Source organism: Lissotriton helveticus, chromosome 12, assembly GCF_964261635.1.
Source record: "Lissotriton helveticus chromosome 12, aLisHel1.1, whole genome shotgun sequence".
Taxonomy (NCBI): Eukaryota; Metazoa; Chordata; class Amphibia; order Caudata; family Salamandridae; genus Lissotriton; species Lissotriton helveticus.
The window spans coordinates 772,132,110-772,151,257 of NC_136073.1; the positions used below are offsets into that span (position 1 = coordinate 772,132,110).

Sequence of the window (19,148 nt, forward strand, 5' to 3'; positions counted from 1 at the left end):
AGCATTCTATGCCACGCCACACGCACGCATCTAAGGAGAAGGAGAGACTCTATTGCGTGGACCCCAAAAGAATACTGGGCCTTGTATGTACCAAAGAACACCGGGGGGATGGTCCGCTCCTTGTGGGATTTTCTGGAGTGAAAAAAGGCAAGGCTGTGCAGAAGAGAAGCAGCTTCTGATGGAATGTGCTGTGCATTAAAATCTGCTATGCACTGGCTAAAAAGCAGCCTTGAGAATGACTGTGAGCTCATTCTATCAGAACTAAAACTGATACCACTGCGTTAGCACCCGGAGTACCTGTCAACATTTGCCACGCAGCTGCATGGGTGTCCCTCAACATGTTCACAAAGCACTATTGTCTGGATAGTAGCGCTCACTGAGAGAGGCATTTTGCTGGCTCTGTCCTGCAGGAATTTCTGATTTGAGTCCATCCACATATAATCCTCCAAATAGGGCCTGTGTTGGTATCTGTTCACAAGATGAGGAATCTGCAGCTGGGAGTCTGTCTGAAGAACAAGTTATTTACATTCAGTAACACTCTTTCTGATCAAGACTTTAGGTGCAGATTCCTCACTGACCCTCCCATCTTTCCCGTTTTGTGATTGGACTATATCCATTAAGATGCCAAACCTACTCGTCTGCACGTTGGTCACACTAAATTGGTTTTGGCGCGCTATGGCTGAAAAGCAATTGGCATCAGCGCACAAGAATTGTACCTATTCAGGTGCCACACTTGATTTCTGGAGTGTAAAGGTGTCCTGTGGAGTCACAGGGTGCCACCTACCAGCACACAGAGGTACTGTTGGAAAGTTTCAAGATTCAGTGTGATACCTGGGAAATATTCAAAATGTGATGAATCCACGGCTAGATAGTTTGGTCCAGAAAGAGCTTAATTGAAGGTATGTCATTTGTTCGTAAGCTTTTCATGGTAGGGGTTTGTTGTACACCAGTTGCGGCATCGTCACTATGTTAGTGGTGTTCACTAGGTCTTAATGGCACCACATTTGGTGTTTACATGGTATTGTTCCATGCCTTAGATGAGGTAAGTGAAAGGAAAAGGTGAAACTTCTTCCACAGCCACGTGACCCATCACTTTTCGGATAGAGAAATATTGTATCCGCCATCTGCACTTTTCTGACCTCTGCATGCTTGTTTCTGTTCTCCGAAGCCTGGCCTATGCCAAGATGAGAATGTCTGCATTCATCAGACTGGCCCAAACGCATATGCAACTCAACAACTTATAAACGAGTAACCACCTCTGCTACTTCCCTCTGCCCACTTGCCTGTTCTAAGATTACAATGCCTTCCCAGTGGTGATAGAATGCACTTGAGGTTTTATTCTGGCATGGCTTACTTAACTTTCCATCCTAAAAATAAGTATTGTTCAGTTGGGTAATAGTAACGCCTGAGATTTAGAGCACACTGGAATGGCAGAGGTGTGGTATAAAGTGAATCATAAGAAACAAGTTAATTTAATAATTTAATTTAATTGTGGGTTTATATAGCGCTAGAATCAACTCCCGGAGGAGTATCTCCGCGCTTCGACCGCTGGGGAACCCGTTCTGGCTCACCCTGAGAGATGGTCCCTAATGGGTATCTCTAAGGTGCGACCAAGCATCCCCGGCGGTCTGGGGGGCCGTTGAGAAGATGAGGCAAGCTAATGCCCAGAGTTGCCGAGTGTGGTCCCTGACTGGAGTAGGCACCGAGGTGAGAATTATCGAGCCCGCTGACCCTGGTCCACGACCCTGCCGCGTCGGGAATCGAACCCTGGTCCTGGGCCGTCCTCTGCTTACGGGTCTGCCGCCTCTAACCAGTGAGCCACACCACTTCACCGTTATGATCCATTATTATGAGATGTTGAGCAGATATGGCCGACAGGATTTTTATGACTGCAGTCACCCCGGGGAATCAAACACCATAGGTCAGATCTGTAGCATCAAAACAAAAACCTAGCACAACGCCAAGCATAAATCAGAAAAAGGTACAATAACACATTCTCCAAGTCAGGTAACAGTCCACCCACTATAATGATTACTCCAGACCTAGTGAACCCAACCTAGATGTAATGATGGTCTTGTGCTATTACACCACACACTCAGACAGCGTGTTTTTTTTTGCAAATGTACCTACTTAGTTCAAATAGGTGAAGATAGTCCAACTAATAATCCGCTAGAATGCTGCTCCAGTAGGCAGTGCAATGCCCTGTGTCTATTTGCCAAGCAACGGGATGGCTGCAGCCACAGTGAGTCAGTTGCTCTGGATAAGTGAAACATAATTAGAAGTTTAGTCTTCGGTACATGTACCTCATAAACCCCATAATTTTGCAAATGTAATAACAGCTGTGGTTACAGAGGCTACCATGTATGGGTTTGTTGGCAGTGGATAGTGTGTGTAATGGTGCCATGGACACCACTTTGTGCACAGGTGGACCGGATCATTGGATGGGTCAGGGACTTCTAAAAGAGTGAATCAAAGGGCCCCCAACTCTTCAAGAGAACCCCATTCAGCCAAGGCCAATGAATATCTGGGAGATCTGGGAGACTCAATCGCCCCTCATCAGATTCTGCAGCGGGCAGCCACCTTATTTTGCTTCAACTTTGCATCACAGTCACCTGCACCTCCACAGTTTAAGGTAAAATACAAGCAGTGGGTCGGATGATGCCCTACCTCTCACTTTGGGCCTCTCTCTGAAGGTCAAGAGATGTTGGATTGATGGGAGTGGCTCAGACAAGGCCAAGGGCTGGTTGGGCATGGTCTGAAACGGTTACCACAACTCTCTGCTGATAGTAAAATCTTCTGAGACGGGTTACAGTTCTTTGTGAAGCCAAGGAAATGCTAGTCTGCGTGTTTTCAGCAGCCCAGAAAAGCGCGGGAGCCAGCCTCGTTCAGAATTGAAGGCGGCGGCGGTGCGGCGTCACGGGGTCTCTTCAGACCGCGGAAGAGGGGTGACCTCACAGGTGTTCACGAGGCTGTTTTGAGCGGTCCAACGAGCGCGAGGCCAGCGCTGGTATTTAAGCCTCGTTCTGTCTGCCACCTCGCGCGCCACAGACGTTGGCCTCTGAGGACAAAGTGCGTCATGCGTGGGCCTCAGACGGAGCATTAACGAAGCAGTGTTTGTTTTAGTTGTGAAGTGCTCGCGGCATACCACAGAAGAACAAAAAACCTGGAAGAACAACGGCCGAAGTGATGAATTCAAGTTAATATTTTATCTAAATAATAGATCATCAGAGTATATTGTCGGGAAGATAACCAAAGAACTGTAACAGCTTTAGAGGAAGAAGGTATTAATGAATTAAGAATACAGTTTTAGCTCCCTCTAGCGTCATGGTAGTTAATTTGTGACACAGGTTCAGCTGAAGAGGATTATTGAGAAATATATATATATATATCTTTGAAGAGCAGTTGGGGGGGGGGGGGGGGAGGGGGTGATTATAGGGAGCACTACCAAGAGAGTTATACTGCCCGAAAGAAGTGCCTTGTTTGTTTGCCAGTGAGCCACTCTGTAACGGATCATTATAATATAATGTATCACTCATGTCCTGATGAACTGTGTCAAGAGGGATTAGGGGCTCCACATAACCTTCAATCCCGCACACACTCACTTCTAAAAAAAATAAAAAAATAAGAGGATTACTCTGAGTACTTTCAAACTTTAGGGACACCATGGGATGATGACAATTACGTTTTTGCATTTTAAAAGGGATAGTGAGCATAGCTGAAATGTTTGAACTATTAAATGTTTATACCTGCCAATGTTATAGAATAATTGTGAAAAAATACGTTTTTCATTGTGAGGGCCTTAATGAGGTTTTTTCTCATGAGGGTTCGGGGGTGCAGCGTGAAATAGTCTGACGACCACTGCCTTGCTTGTCTTTCTCAGACCTGGACTGACCCTACTGAGCTCTGAGTATTTCCCCAGGAAGCTAGAAAGAATGTTGGACAGTTTTGATGTCGGTCCACTGCTGGCCTCCACTCGCTCTCCAGTCCCCAGAGGTATGTGCCTGCCAGTGAAATAACGAAAATAGTACTGTATTTGGATGTTAATCCGGTACTAATGAGGTGAAACCTTTGTCCAAACATGTTGACGTAAAAAAAGACAAAATTATGAAGCAATGCTATTGCTGCATTAGGTTGCATAATTTGCCTTTTCTTGTCGCATAATTTGGTCCTCCCCTACTGCATAATTCCCATGGCCCTGGTTTATCCCACCTCTAGATCAATGGGCAAATATCAGATGCAAGGGCATTCACTTCCAATTTTACAGGAAGAAGATAATCTCACCTGAGACATCCACTCCCTATTCAGACACTAGCATGGAGGCCAACCGTCTGTACCTCGAACCACAAGTTGGATGACAGTAATTCTAGTATTTCTGACAGTCCTACTGGTCTTAGTGTGAGGTAATCTGCTTCTCCGTATCCTATACTAATTCTCTACCTGAATCCCATACCTTCAAAAGAACAGGCACATGATGTATGAAAGGTAATATGGACTCTTACTGACAAATGGATGGCACAGATATAGGTTATAAGAGGCCCCTAAGTAATCACTGTATACTAAGAGGACATATCTGCAAAAGATCTTCCACAGACTGCCGGTCACCTGAGGACTCTACGTAACCTACTGTGCTGGTTCCAAATAGACATATACCCTGAACACCAACATCTTGTTATCACAAAATTATGTTGTAGGACAGTGGATCTTGGCAAATCTCTTTTATTGACCTTTTTTGAATGGAAATCATTTAAAGGAGAACTGTAATGCAGTCTATCAGAGCAGATCTCTGAACTCTCTCCTCCACATGTTCCCTCCTGAGATCCATAAGCTATCAGAGTGGAGACAAAACCAGTATAGGAAATTGAATTCAGAACATAAATAAATAATAGCAAAACAAAAGAGCCCTGCAGAGCTAATTGTTGCTTCCAGCATACCACCCAAAAAGTCTTCATCCATCACACTGCCAAGTGATGCGTCCCAATACACTATAGCAGCACCTTGGTGGTCATCATGCATGACGTGCATACACTTCCTGCATAGACTCAAAGCAAATTGTTCTTTCAACCACACCCACATGATGTAACGTGCTATAGATGCGTATAAGTGCTTCAGTGCCCCACATAGTCACAGTAAGTACTACAGAAATACTGCAATAAACTATCTCATGTGCAAATAATTTTTTTCTACATTTTTACATTCCCAGATCGCAAGCTATCACAAAAAGCTTCCTCCCACTATAGTAAAAAATGCTTGCCTGGAAAATTGCCTGGCTTAAAGTTATCAGTTTTCCTCTTCTTTATTTTATTGACTAACCCTCTCCTTACCTTCATTCCTGTGCATGTTTCCACTCTCTACGTATAGTCTAGTTTATGTTGCATGACTGCCTGACTTCTTCTCTATTATCGTAGTTCTTCCAATTGCTCACACATAATTTAATCGATCACAACTTTTCCCTCCTTCTTAGAAACCACATCCATGGAATCTAACAACACTTCTTCTCCATCACCTTATGTAATTACCCCTTCCAATCACCTGCATGAACTTGCATTCCCCCTTTCAATGATCACACCTATTTCTTATTAAAATAAATGCATGGAATGTTTTCTTGAGATCACAAAACCAATAACAATAACCAATAATAATCTGTAACTAGTGGATTAGAAACTAACCTTGGGCTCCGGAGTAGCTTAGAACTCACTACCCCTGTCGATGTGGTGAAGCTCTTAGTTGTAAGTGCTACATAAATGCAATTTATAACACAATATAACCATGGGTCTGTCTGATGCATTTTCATCAAATAGCAATGCATTTGCCAACACCAGCAACAGGGGGTGAGGGCGCCCTGGCTGTGAGTTTATGAGAACTTGAAAATTGTTGCATACACAGAAAAGCATAAACAATGTCTGTTAATTTTGATTAAATTGTACTAAAAGAGTCATTAAGATCCAGTGAATGGGGAGAAGGACAGAGGAGCTAGCTATAAAAAGGGAACTGGGGTATTCTGATCTTCATTTTCTTTTGAGGAGACTAATGGATTATGGGTGAAAAGGTTCTAGGTGGAGCTAGAGAGCGAGAGAAATAGAAAATCAGTAGTAGGTGATCAAAGATGGGAAATGGAATCAAGGAAAATTATGTTACAGAGTGAAGTGTCATGTTTTTAAGGAATAGGAATCTGGTGGACACAGTGACAAGCACAACAGGCAAATAAAAAGAGTGTAACAATGAAGATTGAGGTCATCAAGAAGGAACTGTGGAAATAACTGGGTTAAAACATGACTGTCATCAGCTTCAAAGAATAAAAGTAGGTAATCATAGTGGATAAACAAGCACACATATTGTGGAGTGATGCATCTGAAAGTCCTCATAGGGAAATTCAACAGAAAAATGACAAAGTCGGGAGAAAGGGAACCCGATGGGAGTAGGGGGGGGGGGTTTACCTGAAAAGTTAAGGACATGACTACAGGTCCCTGAAGGGAACCGTTTCAATGTCCATTGCTTATATCCTTAATAAACGTAAACAGTATGGTTTAAAAAGACCACAACCATAAACACAGAGGTACACATTTTGTTTTCCAATCCACCCATCAACCAGGTATTGCAATACATCCAGGAATGGTGCACTTCCCCACCTGGGGACAATAATGCTGTTCAAAGAAAGACAAGGAAAGAAAGGTAGCACTTCACTGCAAAGTCTGTAAAGTGAGCCTGATGGGTTTGGATGTGAATAAAACCAATCTGGCCAATTTGCAACCACTCTGTCTTGTTTTATTTAGTTATGTATTTATTTTTCATATTTAAAACCTTTCATTTCTCTGCATCCCGAGGCTGCACTTTGGAATAGAAAAATGTCAGAAAAAGGGCATTTCCTGCAGAAGTGTTTTTCTTTTTTGGATCCATTTCGCAGGGAAGCAACTAAATGAAAGAAGGAAAGAGAGGTTGTGAACCGTTTCTTCAAGTCACGGTTCTCAGGAAGTGAGGAGCAAGATAGAAAGAGAGGGAATAATAGGAAGGGGGGGTCAGCTGCCAGCACAGAAAAGAAGAGGACATTGTCTGTGTCTTCTCTGGGCAGTAAGGAAGAGACGGAGTCCTTTTACTTCTCTGCCCGTCCCCGATCGTCCACAAAAGCAACCATGCTCACACATGTTGCCCCCTGCCCCCTCAGAAGTATTCTCGAGCCTCATTGCGTTACAGCCTTAATAAAAGAGGAAGAAGGAGAGGCATAGTGAGCATTGGAGAGGCGGAGCGAGGCGCACACGCTTGTGCGCATCACGCAAGCTCCAGGCCGTCACAAGTAAAAGCGTTTGGTAGCATTTTCTGGAGCCACACACTAAATGTCTCGCAGAGCAGCGCATGCGCTGGATCAGCGAGACCTAAAAAGGAGCTCGGGACGCTATAGACCAATTTCTCTTTTAGATTCCGTGGCTAAAATACTGAGGAAAGTAATTCTGGATCGACTTACAGGAACCTCGATCAGGCTACTATCATCTCTGACCTGCAGTATGGTTTTCGGCAGGGGAAAGGGACCTTGGACCCGTGCCTAAACCTGCATTTAGTTATTAGAGAGTACACCATTGCCAAGAGAGGAACCTTACATCTGTCATTCATGGACCTAACTTCAGCTTTTGACTATGTCAACAGGTCTAAGCTGTGGTTAGTGTTACGTGATCTAGGGATAGCAGTGGAGTTAGTGTCCTTTTTGCATACTGCCCATGAAAACACCACAGCAGCAGTAAGGTATAAAACAGATGGTAGTTTGACTAATTTCTGGGAAGTAAAAAGGGGGGGGTCAGGCACGGGTGCATTTTGGCACCTCTGCTGTTCACACTTTCCATTAATAGATTGGGTGAAACCCTCATAGCCTTTTGTAAAGACATCCCCAGAGCCAGCTCCAAAATGATACCTGCACTTCTGTATGCAGATGATGCAGTTCTGCTGGCCAGAACTGCATTGGGCCTACAATGTCTCTTAAATTGTTTTATAAGTTTTATGGAGTCATTAGATCTAAATACGAACCATAAGAAATCGCACAGTATGACCATAGGTTCAGGAAAGGCGGCTTAATCCACATTTTATTGCAAAGGGGCAGAACTGACTAAGGTGCCCACGTTTCCTTATCTAGGGGTACTTTTGACGAAAAAGGATCCTGGGGTCTGCAAATCTTACTTAAAAGGAACACTCTGGCCGGAGCCGCGGGGGCTACTTTGAATTTTGCAAAGAGATTGGGGTCTAAACCACTCCCTGCTCTATTAAAGATCTCCAACGCAAAATGCATCCCAATGGCTACGCATGGGAGTGACATTTGGAGGTATAAGGTTGCGAAGGTGATCCAGGTAGCTGAGAATAATTTTATGCGGTTGTTTGGCGGCCTTCTCCTCCACCCCTAACCATTTTCTCTACTGATGAGGGAAGTTATCCCGAAACCCGAGCCATGTCTCGGGCGATACCCAAAAACCCGGGACATGTATCGGGTCTAGAGATTCATCAGTCCAACAAGTACCGACTTGCACCCACCTGGGTGATCCACTATTGAACTACAAGTACCAGAGTCCCGAGGGGCGATCCGGAGGAGGGGCTAGCGGTGTGCGCTCCATTGCGGTGGTTTCTACCCATCGCAATACCTGTTTTTAACGTGCATGAAGAACTGGGAGCTGGGTATATCTCAGACAAGATTGAGTTCGCAACATTGCTGCGCTGGCTCAGAATCTGGGCATCCCCAGTACCAAATCTGAGCCAGCTCATAATTGGCGACTGTCTAGTCTAGATGGGGCCTTGCGCATCCCTTGGTTGAATTACATAACAGAACAGGCCAGATGGCTTGGCCACCCTGATCTGTTCCTGAATCCAGGGGCACTGAGCAAAACTGCTATCAGAGCTTTTAAAAAGCATTTTTTGGACAAGCGGCAGATGCTTAGAGAGGAGGCAGAAGTAGTAAAACCGTCTGTGAGTAGTTTTGTTATATTGAGTATGGGCCCACAGATGCAGCCTTATTTAACTTATGTTAAAGCATATCACCGATTTGTATTGACCAGCTTTCATCTGAATCTGGTCCTTTGGCTCTTGACATTTCCCCTAGGCTACTCGAAGCCTGATTCTCTCAAATCCTGCCCCTGCGACAATTTTTCAGACCAGGATACATTACATTTAATGTTTTTCTGCACTTTTTACGACCCTCAGCGCAGTTCTCACATTCTACCACTGTTTAAAGACCGACAGTTTGCTCAAGTGAGGCCGGCTTTGACCTATCTTCAAATGCTATCTTCTCCCACAGTTTGCCTGGGGGTTGCAAGCGTTTTAATAGCAGCCATCATATACAGGAAAAGCTTGCCGGCTCTAGAGTCAGCGTGTTTGGTCACTTAATGTGCACATCATGAGACAGACCCAATATATTCTGGTCATTTATTTACTGCTTGTTTGTACCTTATATTGCTGCTCTGTTTGTATACCGAAAGATGATTAAGGAATTTGTAAATTGGGATACTTTTTTATCTGCTCTGCATATAGCATTTTTAGAATAGAATTTTGTAATGTTTATTAAGGTTTTATGTACCAATGTTTTGCAATGAATTGTGCTTTTATGACTCTTAGCTGTCGAATAAAGTATATTTTGACTACCTGACTACTTGACTATTCAGTGGAAAATAGACCTGGGAGTAACCATGCCAATGCAGATGGACTCTCCAGATATTTCCACTTAGAACATGAAGACTCAACTGGTCAAGGTTAGTTTAATGTCCTGACGTTTGGTGGGGTTGTGTAGGAGAGTAGGATCTGCTTCTTATAATTACCCCCACTTTTTGCTGATGTTTCACTGCACTCGACTTAGACTGTCTGGGATCCTGCTATCCAGGACCCCAGCCTATCTGTTTTCTCCTACATGTACTTTAGGTACACTCCAGATTGGATTCTGGGGTACCCTTATAAGTCCCTAGTATATGGTATACTATGTACCCAAGGCCTAGGTACCCCATAGGCCTCCCAGGGGCAGCAGCATGTATTGTGCCACCCCTGAGAGACCATTCAAACTGACACCACAGGTCTGCTACTGCAGCCTGTGTAAGGTGGTGCATTCACCCCTTACTTATATATAGGTTCACTATATCGCTCATATATCACTGCACATATAAACCTATCAGTCACCCGTAAGACAGGCCTTATCAATCATGAAGGCAGGGTGCTGGGTTTTATGTGAGAGGGTGCCCCTGCATGAGCATAGCCCCTCGGCAGCCTTCAGAACCTATTTTCCGGGGTTGTTTGTGATACAGCCAACCATATATATGTAAGTGCATTATAACCTCGCAGTAAATGCTAACTTTGAAACGGCTGCTTAGAAACATGTTGTGTTTCGTGTCAAACACCTTGGAATCATACCTCCCCGCCAGTAACTGGCAGCGGAGGTATGATTCCACCCTCCTAAAGGGACATATGCGAAACTCCGGTACACCCGGTACCAGCTTTCTCGGCCTGGGCATCACAAAATGGATGCTGCCAGCCACTGACACGCATCTGCCCTCCTTCAATAATGTCTTAGATCCTGTCCGTGATCACTCGAGGGGCCCACCTCGCCGCCACTCGCCTGCCACTAGGGCTATCATTGATATAGCTAACGATCAGACTTACTTGATATATGGAGACACCGCTCCCCAGAAGCTGCGGGGTTCACACATTACTCAGCAGTACACAATATCCATACTCAAATTTACTTCTGGCTGGTGGCTAAAGGCTTGGCCTCTTGCGTTACTCATTGTGCATCTCTCCCGAGAACTTATTCAGATCATGCGCTTGTTATATTAGACATGGCTCTCCCAACTCAGGAAGTTTAAGGAATTTAAGTTCAAAATGACGCAAATTATTGAGGAGTTTTTCCATAATAATATTGGTATGTTGCTCGCTTCACTATGGTTTGGGAAACCTCTTATGTATATATCAGAGGGGTGACTATTTCAAAGCATGCAGAGGTGTTGGACTTGGCATCTTTTGGCGTGTTTCCCCTGACTTTTTGCTTTCTGACCTCCCGGGCTTTTGACTCTGTTTTTGCTGGTTTAGTGTCTCTGCGCACTTTCTCACTGCTGTTCAGTGTTAAAGTGCAAGTGCTGTTATTATGGATTGGTGTTTCTATGATTGGCTGATTTGATTTACTAGTCAGTCCCTAGTACAGTGCACCGTGTGTGCCCAGGGCCTGTAAATCAAATGCTGCTAGTGGGCTTGCAGCATGGAATGTGGCACCCATACAAACAGCCTGTAAATGTAACTCTGGCGTGCCATTGCAGAGCCTGTGTGCAGTCTTGTACTGCGATGTTGACTTGGCAAGTGCACCCACTTGCCAAGCCCTAACTTTCCCTTTTCTTACGTATTAGTCACCCCTAAGGTAGGCCCAAGGTACACCTATGGGTAGGGTGCAGTGTATGTGAAAGGTAGGACATGCCCAGTTTGTGTGTGTGGCATCTCCTGATAGTGAATTACTGCCAATTTAGTTTTTCAATATTGCAAGGCTACCTGTTCACATAGGACAGAATGTAGAGTTTGTTTATAACATCTTACAAATATTACTGCCCCTGGGAACAAGGTAGAGGAATAAAGTTTAGTATGCCTGAACTCAGATGCATCTTTTAGTGATGGTGATTTTTAAATTCAGTGTTTGAAAATATCGCTTTTAAAAAGGAGGTATTTTATTGCTCAGCCATCCAGTGGGCCTCTTCTGGATTTGTGGATTGACTGTCTGGCTTTGGGATGACAGGGGCTGGGGAGGAGCAGTGGCTCCAGGGAGTCTAGATGGGTCAGGGATGGGCTGAATAGACCTGGGCTTCATTTAGAGTGTGGGGGGGGGGTCCTTTCACCTGAATGGGCCTGGTCTGCCTCTTACAATGCTGTCTCCACCTCCTGGCCACAAACACTCTGCCTGAGAGGACAAAGGAATTTGGGCTATAAAAAGTGGGGCCCAAACCTCTAACCTTTGCAACTCTTTTGGAACCAAGAAGACTGCCAAGAAGAAGTGCTGGAGAAGCTGTGAGGAGAGACTACCACGTTGCTGTGTGCTTTGCTGTGTTGGCCTGCATGGCTGCTTCTGTTTTGGGCAGTGAAAGGACTGGACTGAACTTTCTGCAATTTCTTTTTGTGAGTTTATCCAAGGGCTTGAGGTATACCTTGCCCCCTATTCAAGAAGTCTCAGGAACAGCATATACTTCAAGTTCTTCTGCCATCAGCACTGGCGATTGTGTGTTTTGTGCTGTAACAGAAGGAAAAGCAATGCGACGCCGTCTACGACGCCGCTGCCGACTCCGTGTCCTGAAGGCAACGCAGAAGGCACCGCAGCACTGCAACCCTGGTCTCACTGACGATGCCTTTGTAGAAATAAACAAGGACCCCCTGATGAGGATAAAATTCCTGGGTCTGGGTAAAGCAATTTAGAATAAAATATAAACCCAGGCAAAGTAAAGCGTCTAGCACAAACACATAAAAGAGAGAAACAACAAAGTACTATGATGTCATGATTGATTTAATTTAAATTATTAAAAGTTGGCATGAACATATTCATTAACACATTTTTTCTTAAAATAGTTGAAATAAATGTTTAAAATTTTTTTTTCCTTCTAGTTGATACATAAAATTCAAGGAATGTTTAGGCATCAATTATTATCAGAGATGTAACGGAGGAGATGGTTTTCGTCTACGCGTTTCGACACGTGCTTTGTGTCTTCATCAGGACGATACCAATATATTTCTAAAAATGAACAGATAATATTTTATTTTAAGTACATGCCTTCCTTATATTGCATAATACATAGTACAATGTGTTTAATACACCATAGTTGTATTAGAGTTTCTCGCTAGACATATGATAAACATAACATGATACACCGCCATAATTCAACATATTATCTAGTTAACCGATAATTCTTCAAAACCTAATATTGACATTATACATTTTAAAGTACAGAGATCAGTTACTACATAAAGAAAAAAATTAATACAACAAGATCAGTAAAAAATAGTAAATTCAGATGGTATTAGTGCTACTTTTATATCTATTCCTAAACAATGACACAACAAGATCAATGAAAAAAATAGTGAATTCAGATGGTCCTGGTGCTATTTATATATCTGTTCCTCAATAATAGTTTATCTTCTTTATAGCTATGCTTCTGTTGTGACCTATTTAGATGCTGTAAATCATGAAATTCCCATCTTATACATCAGTGCTTAAAATAGGAATTTGTTCATGAAATTTTTAGTGAGTCCCTAAGCAGTAACATGATGCCAGAAGATAAACACATCCTATTATATTTAATTGACCCTATGTCTATAGTGCTGTTGTTTACCTCTGGTTTTGGAAGAAGGTTAGCAGTTGTAGATCCGGACAGGGAATTAGAAAAGAAGCTTCTATTGCTGTGTATGGTCTTAGTAAACCAGCCAAAAGCATACACCGTAATAAATATGCTAAAGTATATATACAGATTACTATACTATTTGATAGTTTATACGATAGTGGCATTAGTATATAATTCAGACCCTCACTCCTCAATGTATAGTCTTATAGGGAGCAGCGTCATTCTTTTACAATATCAAGAATGCCTTAGCCCCAAGCGATAAATATCGTCTCATGTTGAAAGACAAAAGCCCGCGTCACCGGCTAACGGAGGATAGATTCCAGTTCTATTCACAAAAAGGCTAGCAGTTTAAAGATCTAATGGTTTTTTGAGGGTTTTAAAACATCCTGACTTGAGTTTCATGAATGTATCTGAAGTCGGAACTAAATGATACCTACTTGATTATGATTATTTATCCTCAGAACGTTTTTCAAATTAAAAGAAATTGCTGCCTGAAACACCTTCACGATCGTACTGCTTTCCGTCAAAGTTTTCTAAAATGAAAATGGAAAGCTTCTGTGAATAGTATGCGCCAGAGGGTGATAATGGCTACATAAACATTTGTCTACTGTCGCGGGATTTACCTTATATGAACCCGACAAAAAGGGCATTCGGCATGTGGCTGTAGTTTGTCTATAAGGCGTGACTCTAGATTAAAACAAATGCGTACTCCCAGTAATCTGAAAAAGATGGTCATAAGGTTTTGGATATTAATATAAGTGTGATCGCGGGGAAGCACTTATTTGCATAATATAATAAAGCTTTACCTCGGAGAGCAACAAGCGAAGATCGTTATAAATGCCAGTCTATCATTTGCTTCCGTGGTGAGTCAAGAACCCTGAGGGGGAAATATATGCTCTTGACTTGCTAAGGAACAAAATAGTAAACGAGAGTTACCGCCCAGTATTGAAGCAGTGTCGTATAAACATTCATGTGCGTATTATTACGAAGTTTTACCTGGGGATATATCAAGCAGGAAACGTCACCGGCATCTAGCTAAGTGTAACATATCTTCAGACAAAGCGACGGATATATCATTCCAACTGTTTGTAATATTCTAGAGAAGGGGGACAAAGTGAGGATACACGATTAAAAACTAGTATAGTTTGTTCCGTACGTGGAAACCGGCACATAATCTAGTGATCATTCACGTACCTGTTTAGAAGTTTGCGAGAATTTTGGGAATGGCGTCTGGTAGCTTGTTTGGCGCGAAAGATTTAGTAAGGCCGATTCTGATTAGCTTATATATGCAGCTTGAGGAATGGGTGTCAAAATAAGGAACTCCCTCTCTTAAAGGGAAAGATACCTACTCCTGCATAGGCTATGTGCGTTACACCTAGTATCTAAATCTATTGAAATAAAGAGCAATGTGCATTGTCGAATATCCACACCTGTTACTATGTATATAACTCATAGCAGCAAAAAGAGAAACAATGTTTCTAAATAATACTGCAGGGCATACGAGGTCATGTATTCCCAGTAAACAAACTGTCCATGGTCGATTAGAGAGGGAGAAAACTTTACATTATGGCATTCTCCCAGGGTAATTCGTTATTCAACCCATGGGAGAATGTGCCAAGAGTGAATATCCATTATACCTCTTTCTTCTTTCTAATCTTGTCTCCACCTTTATCATTAGGACGCCGCTGCCGACTCCGTGTCCTGAAGGCAATGCAGAAGGTACCGCAGCACTGCAACGCTGGTCTCACTGACGATGCCACCACAGAGCCGCTGCTTGCACCGCGACCTGTGGGCACGCACTCCGCCTCGCTTCACGCCGTAGCTCTGGTATCCCTAACTATGGCGCTCCACACCGACATCGATGCCGTTGCTTGCACCATGGTTCAAGAGCCTCGCTCGTAAGTTACATGACACACTGTCCTCATCCGCACTGCAGCCTTGGCCTACCGACACCGGAGCCATCTACTACGGTTCGTCAACCGACGACAGCGCTTCAGCAACGACGACGAGCACCGCATCACTTCGCACCACAGCCCTGGTCTCACCGACACCGCTGGACGACCGTCACCGAGCTCCTGCCTACACCGTGACCTGAGGGCACTGTACACCGCACCGCTGCACTTCACACCGCAGCCCCGATGCCTGCCGACGCCAGCACTCCCAACTTCAACCGCGAGCAGTTCGATCTGCAACGCGTGTGACTTCAAGGGCCCAACAACTCCTGCACCAACCTCCTGCACCGACGCCTGCGGAAGCCATTCTTTTGGAGCTCAATGAGAGGTCCCCGACGCCCTGCAATTCTAAAGGTACTGTTTTGTGGCCGACGACGCCACGGTCATCCAGAACTCTTTAGATTTGTTGTTCACAACGCAGTGATAGCGCCAAAAGAGCTATCGACATCAAGGAACTTTATTCTGATAACTGAAGATTTCTAAGTACTGTATTGTGGATTTTTATCGTTTTTGGTCTTGTCCTAAGTATATAAAAATATTGGATATTTTTCTACACTGGTGTGGTGTCCTTTTGTAGTGCTTACACTGTATTACTGTTGGTTATGTGCAAATGCTTTACACACTGTCTCTAAAATAAGCCAGACTGCTACTGCCAAGCTACCAAGGGGGTGAGCAGGGGTTACTTTAGGAGTGTAACTCCCTTATCCTGACTAGAAGGAAGGGTCCCTACTTGGACAAAGGTCCAAGCCCTTGCCAACTAGAGACCCCCATTTCTAACAGGGGGCATTAAGTCCTAAAGAACCAGACTGTTGTATTTGGAAAAAGAAATTGCTCAAATGGAATGGGATAATTTGCGCTCAGGTGACACTCAATACTGAAAGACATTGTAGAGAAGTTGACTGAGTATCATGATACAGCCAACAGTGAAGTCAAACAACTCGGCAAATATACTACTGCAAGGGTGTCTGGGGAGGATGAACAGCCCAGTGCCATGTTAGTGGCCCTAATGCACCCCAAAAGGGAGGCTGGAATAATGATGGAAGTTTTAGATGAAGATGACCACCCACCACATGATATTGAACACATTGCCAACCTGTTCTGTAGACACTATGTAGAGTTATATACCTCCGGCATCCCACCAGATTGAGAGGCTAATGCCGATAATCTGGAACATATACGCATGACTTGGCTTACTGCAGAGCACAGAGAGCATCTTATAACCCCCTAAACTTATCTGAGATACACACCACTCTTAACGATATGCAAGTCGCAGGAGCACTCGGCATTGATGGCCTCACTGTGGCCTTTTATAAAGACTTCCAAGAATTGCTCATTTTGCACTTGGTCATGTTATACGAGGAAATGGTGGAAACTGGAGAGATTCTGCCCTCAATGAGGGAAGCCTTGCTTGTGATTATTAAAGGCAGCGATACCACCTAATGTTTGCTCCTCATATAGGCCCTTGTCACTCCTAAATGTTAACAACAAGATTTTTGCCAAAGTCCTTGTGAATAGGCTGGCTCCAATTGTCCCAGCAGTTGTCTGTCCGGAGCAGGCAGGATTCATACTGGGTAGAAGTCTATCATATAATGGAAGAACGCTGTTTGGTGTCAACCAACAAGTTGACCCAGCAGTAAAGGCTGTGGTGGTTTTTTAGACGCCGAAAAGGCGTTTGACTCGGTAGAGTGGACGTTTATGAGGGCTATTTTGGGGCAGATAGGAGTGGGCAACTTGTTTCTTTGCCTGATTGCAGTCCTCTTTGCTTCTCATGTAGCCAGGGCTCGAGTGGATACTTTTGTCACTGTCCCTTCTCAATCACAAGGGGCACCAGGCAAGGCTGTCCACTATCACCTTTGTTATATGCCCTGATTGCTGAGCCACTTGCGTTTGCCTTAGGAAGTACCATGATCACACCTTTTCCGGCTATCGCCTCATAATTTTTTGACCTACGCTGATGATACTTTGCTGTATGTACACAATCCAGAGAGACATATCTCTCCTATTCTTAAGGAAATGGTTCAGTTTGGAGGTCTGTCAGGCCTCAGAGTGAACAGGGGAGAGTCCATTATTTTTCCAGGGACTCCTGCCATGACTCCCTCGGCTCTGGAGTTCCCTATACAATAGAAAACTGATTTTGTGCCCTACCTTGGCATACAAATTCATACTGATCCAGCGATTGTTGTGTTAGACAATTATGTGAGATCAGTACAGTGCATTAAAGAAGCCACTGACCTTTGGATGCAATTGCTCCTTTCTTTGATGAGACAAGTGGCATTGACGAAAATGGTGGTCTTCCCTAGATTTCTGTTCCTATTCCAGCAATTCTAAGACTTCTGCCCCGATTTTTCTTTGTTACGCTGTGCTCTTTGATGCTTAAGTTAGCCTTGGCCGGCAAGCAGCCTAGGGTTAGATGGGAAGTTTTTACCCTTCCTGTCGACATGGGTGGATTGAACGCGCCAGACCTTGAACTGTATTAAAAAGCGGCCCAGAGCCTTGTAATACAGTTCAAACTCGGGCGCATTCAATCCACCCTAGTCGACAGGAAGGGTAAAAACGTCCCATCTAACCCTAGGCTGCTTGCCAGTCCAGGGTAACATTATTGGCTTCATGGCCCCCATGACCTTCCAACCTACACAAAGGGATGCTGCTAGCCCACACACCCTACCTCAGACAATACTTGGTGACCCGGTAAGTGCCACAGTACATTTGACTCCTTAAACTCTACAGTGCATGCTTGGCAGAGTCTGCTTGTGCAACAATCTGGTTCCTTCCTGCACTCCCCACATATGTTATTAGAGTGGTGTTCATGGTTCCCCATGACGAGGGAGAAGGCTTATTATGGGCTCTATGCTCATTAGATATAACCAACATGGGGGATTTCTTCCGAGATGGTGTTTTGGCTGGTTGGGAGTCAGTACTCGACAGGGAACATCCGTCATCTGTGCTTACCTATTTTCAATATTATAAAGTCTGACATGCGCTTTGAGGGTTATTAGGGGATGACATGCAGGAACCTCCGGACATGCCAGTGCTTTCTTCTCTAATTCAGACGGAAGTCCCTGCAAAGTTGGTGTCCAGATTATGTGCACACGCGCAGGAATCCAGGAGGCCCACTATGCTGAAGGTACACTTAGACTGGCAGAGAGATCTTGATAGGGTTATTGGTGACAAATGTTGGCAATATTGCTGTGCCGACTGAGGGAATATCCCTCAATGGTAGGCACCGACTGATTCACTTTAAATGTATTAACAGTGTGTACTATACACCGGAGACACTGAATCGCTATGGGTTACACGACTCCGCTGACTGTCAGCGTTATCATGCACCGGAAGTTGGTTTTCTGATTGCCTCTGCCCACCTGTATTAGAATTTTGAGGTAAGATCTTCCAGGAGTTGGGTGCTTCCAGGAGCTGGGTGCTGGTGACCGTTCAGACTCTCTGAGAAGCGGTCGCTCCCCACGCTCCTGGCCTGGGTATCGTAGCGCTTTGCTTGAATTGACTGTAAAGAATTAGTGCCTGCTACTGCTCACTAGTGCTGTCCTTTGCTCGCATTGTAATTGTGCTAGTTTGTTGATTGCTCGCATTTAAATCTGTGCATATTTAGCGCTCGCATTGCTTGATTTTAAATTCATAATTAGCACCTGTTTGTGCCGGTGCCACTGCCCTTTGTGCCCCAATCTCGTCCTGTTGTCCTGTTTCGGTTCTGCTTTCACTGCCATTTGTTGTTGAGCCTCGTAGCCAGCCTCTCCACCCGTTCCCACCTCCCAGCTGCTCCTCCCTTCCACTGATAGCTTAGGCTCGTCCCGCAGATAGTTGCGCTGTGACCGTTCAGACTCTCTGAGAAGCGGTCGCTGCCCACGCTCCTGGCCTGGGT

At 44.3% G+C, this 19,148-nt stretch overlaps 1 protein-coding gene across 1 annotated transcript in view; it reads left to right on the top strand.

Moving 5' to 3' along the window:
* The first annotated feature begins 3,064 nt into the window (after positions 1-3,064).
* Positions 3,065-19,148, top strand: part of CIART (circadian associated repressor of transcription) — a 469,491-nt gene continuing 453,407 nt past the window's right edge. The window contains exons 1-2 of the mRNA XM_078670378.1: positions 3,065-3,281; positions 3,881-3,993. Coding sequence (XP_078526504.1) covers positions 3,933-3,993 — 61 coding nt within the window. The 5' untranslated portion in view covers positions 3,065-3,281; positions 3,881-3,932. The remainder of the gene's footprint in view (positions 3,282-3,880; positions 3,994-19,148) is intronic.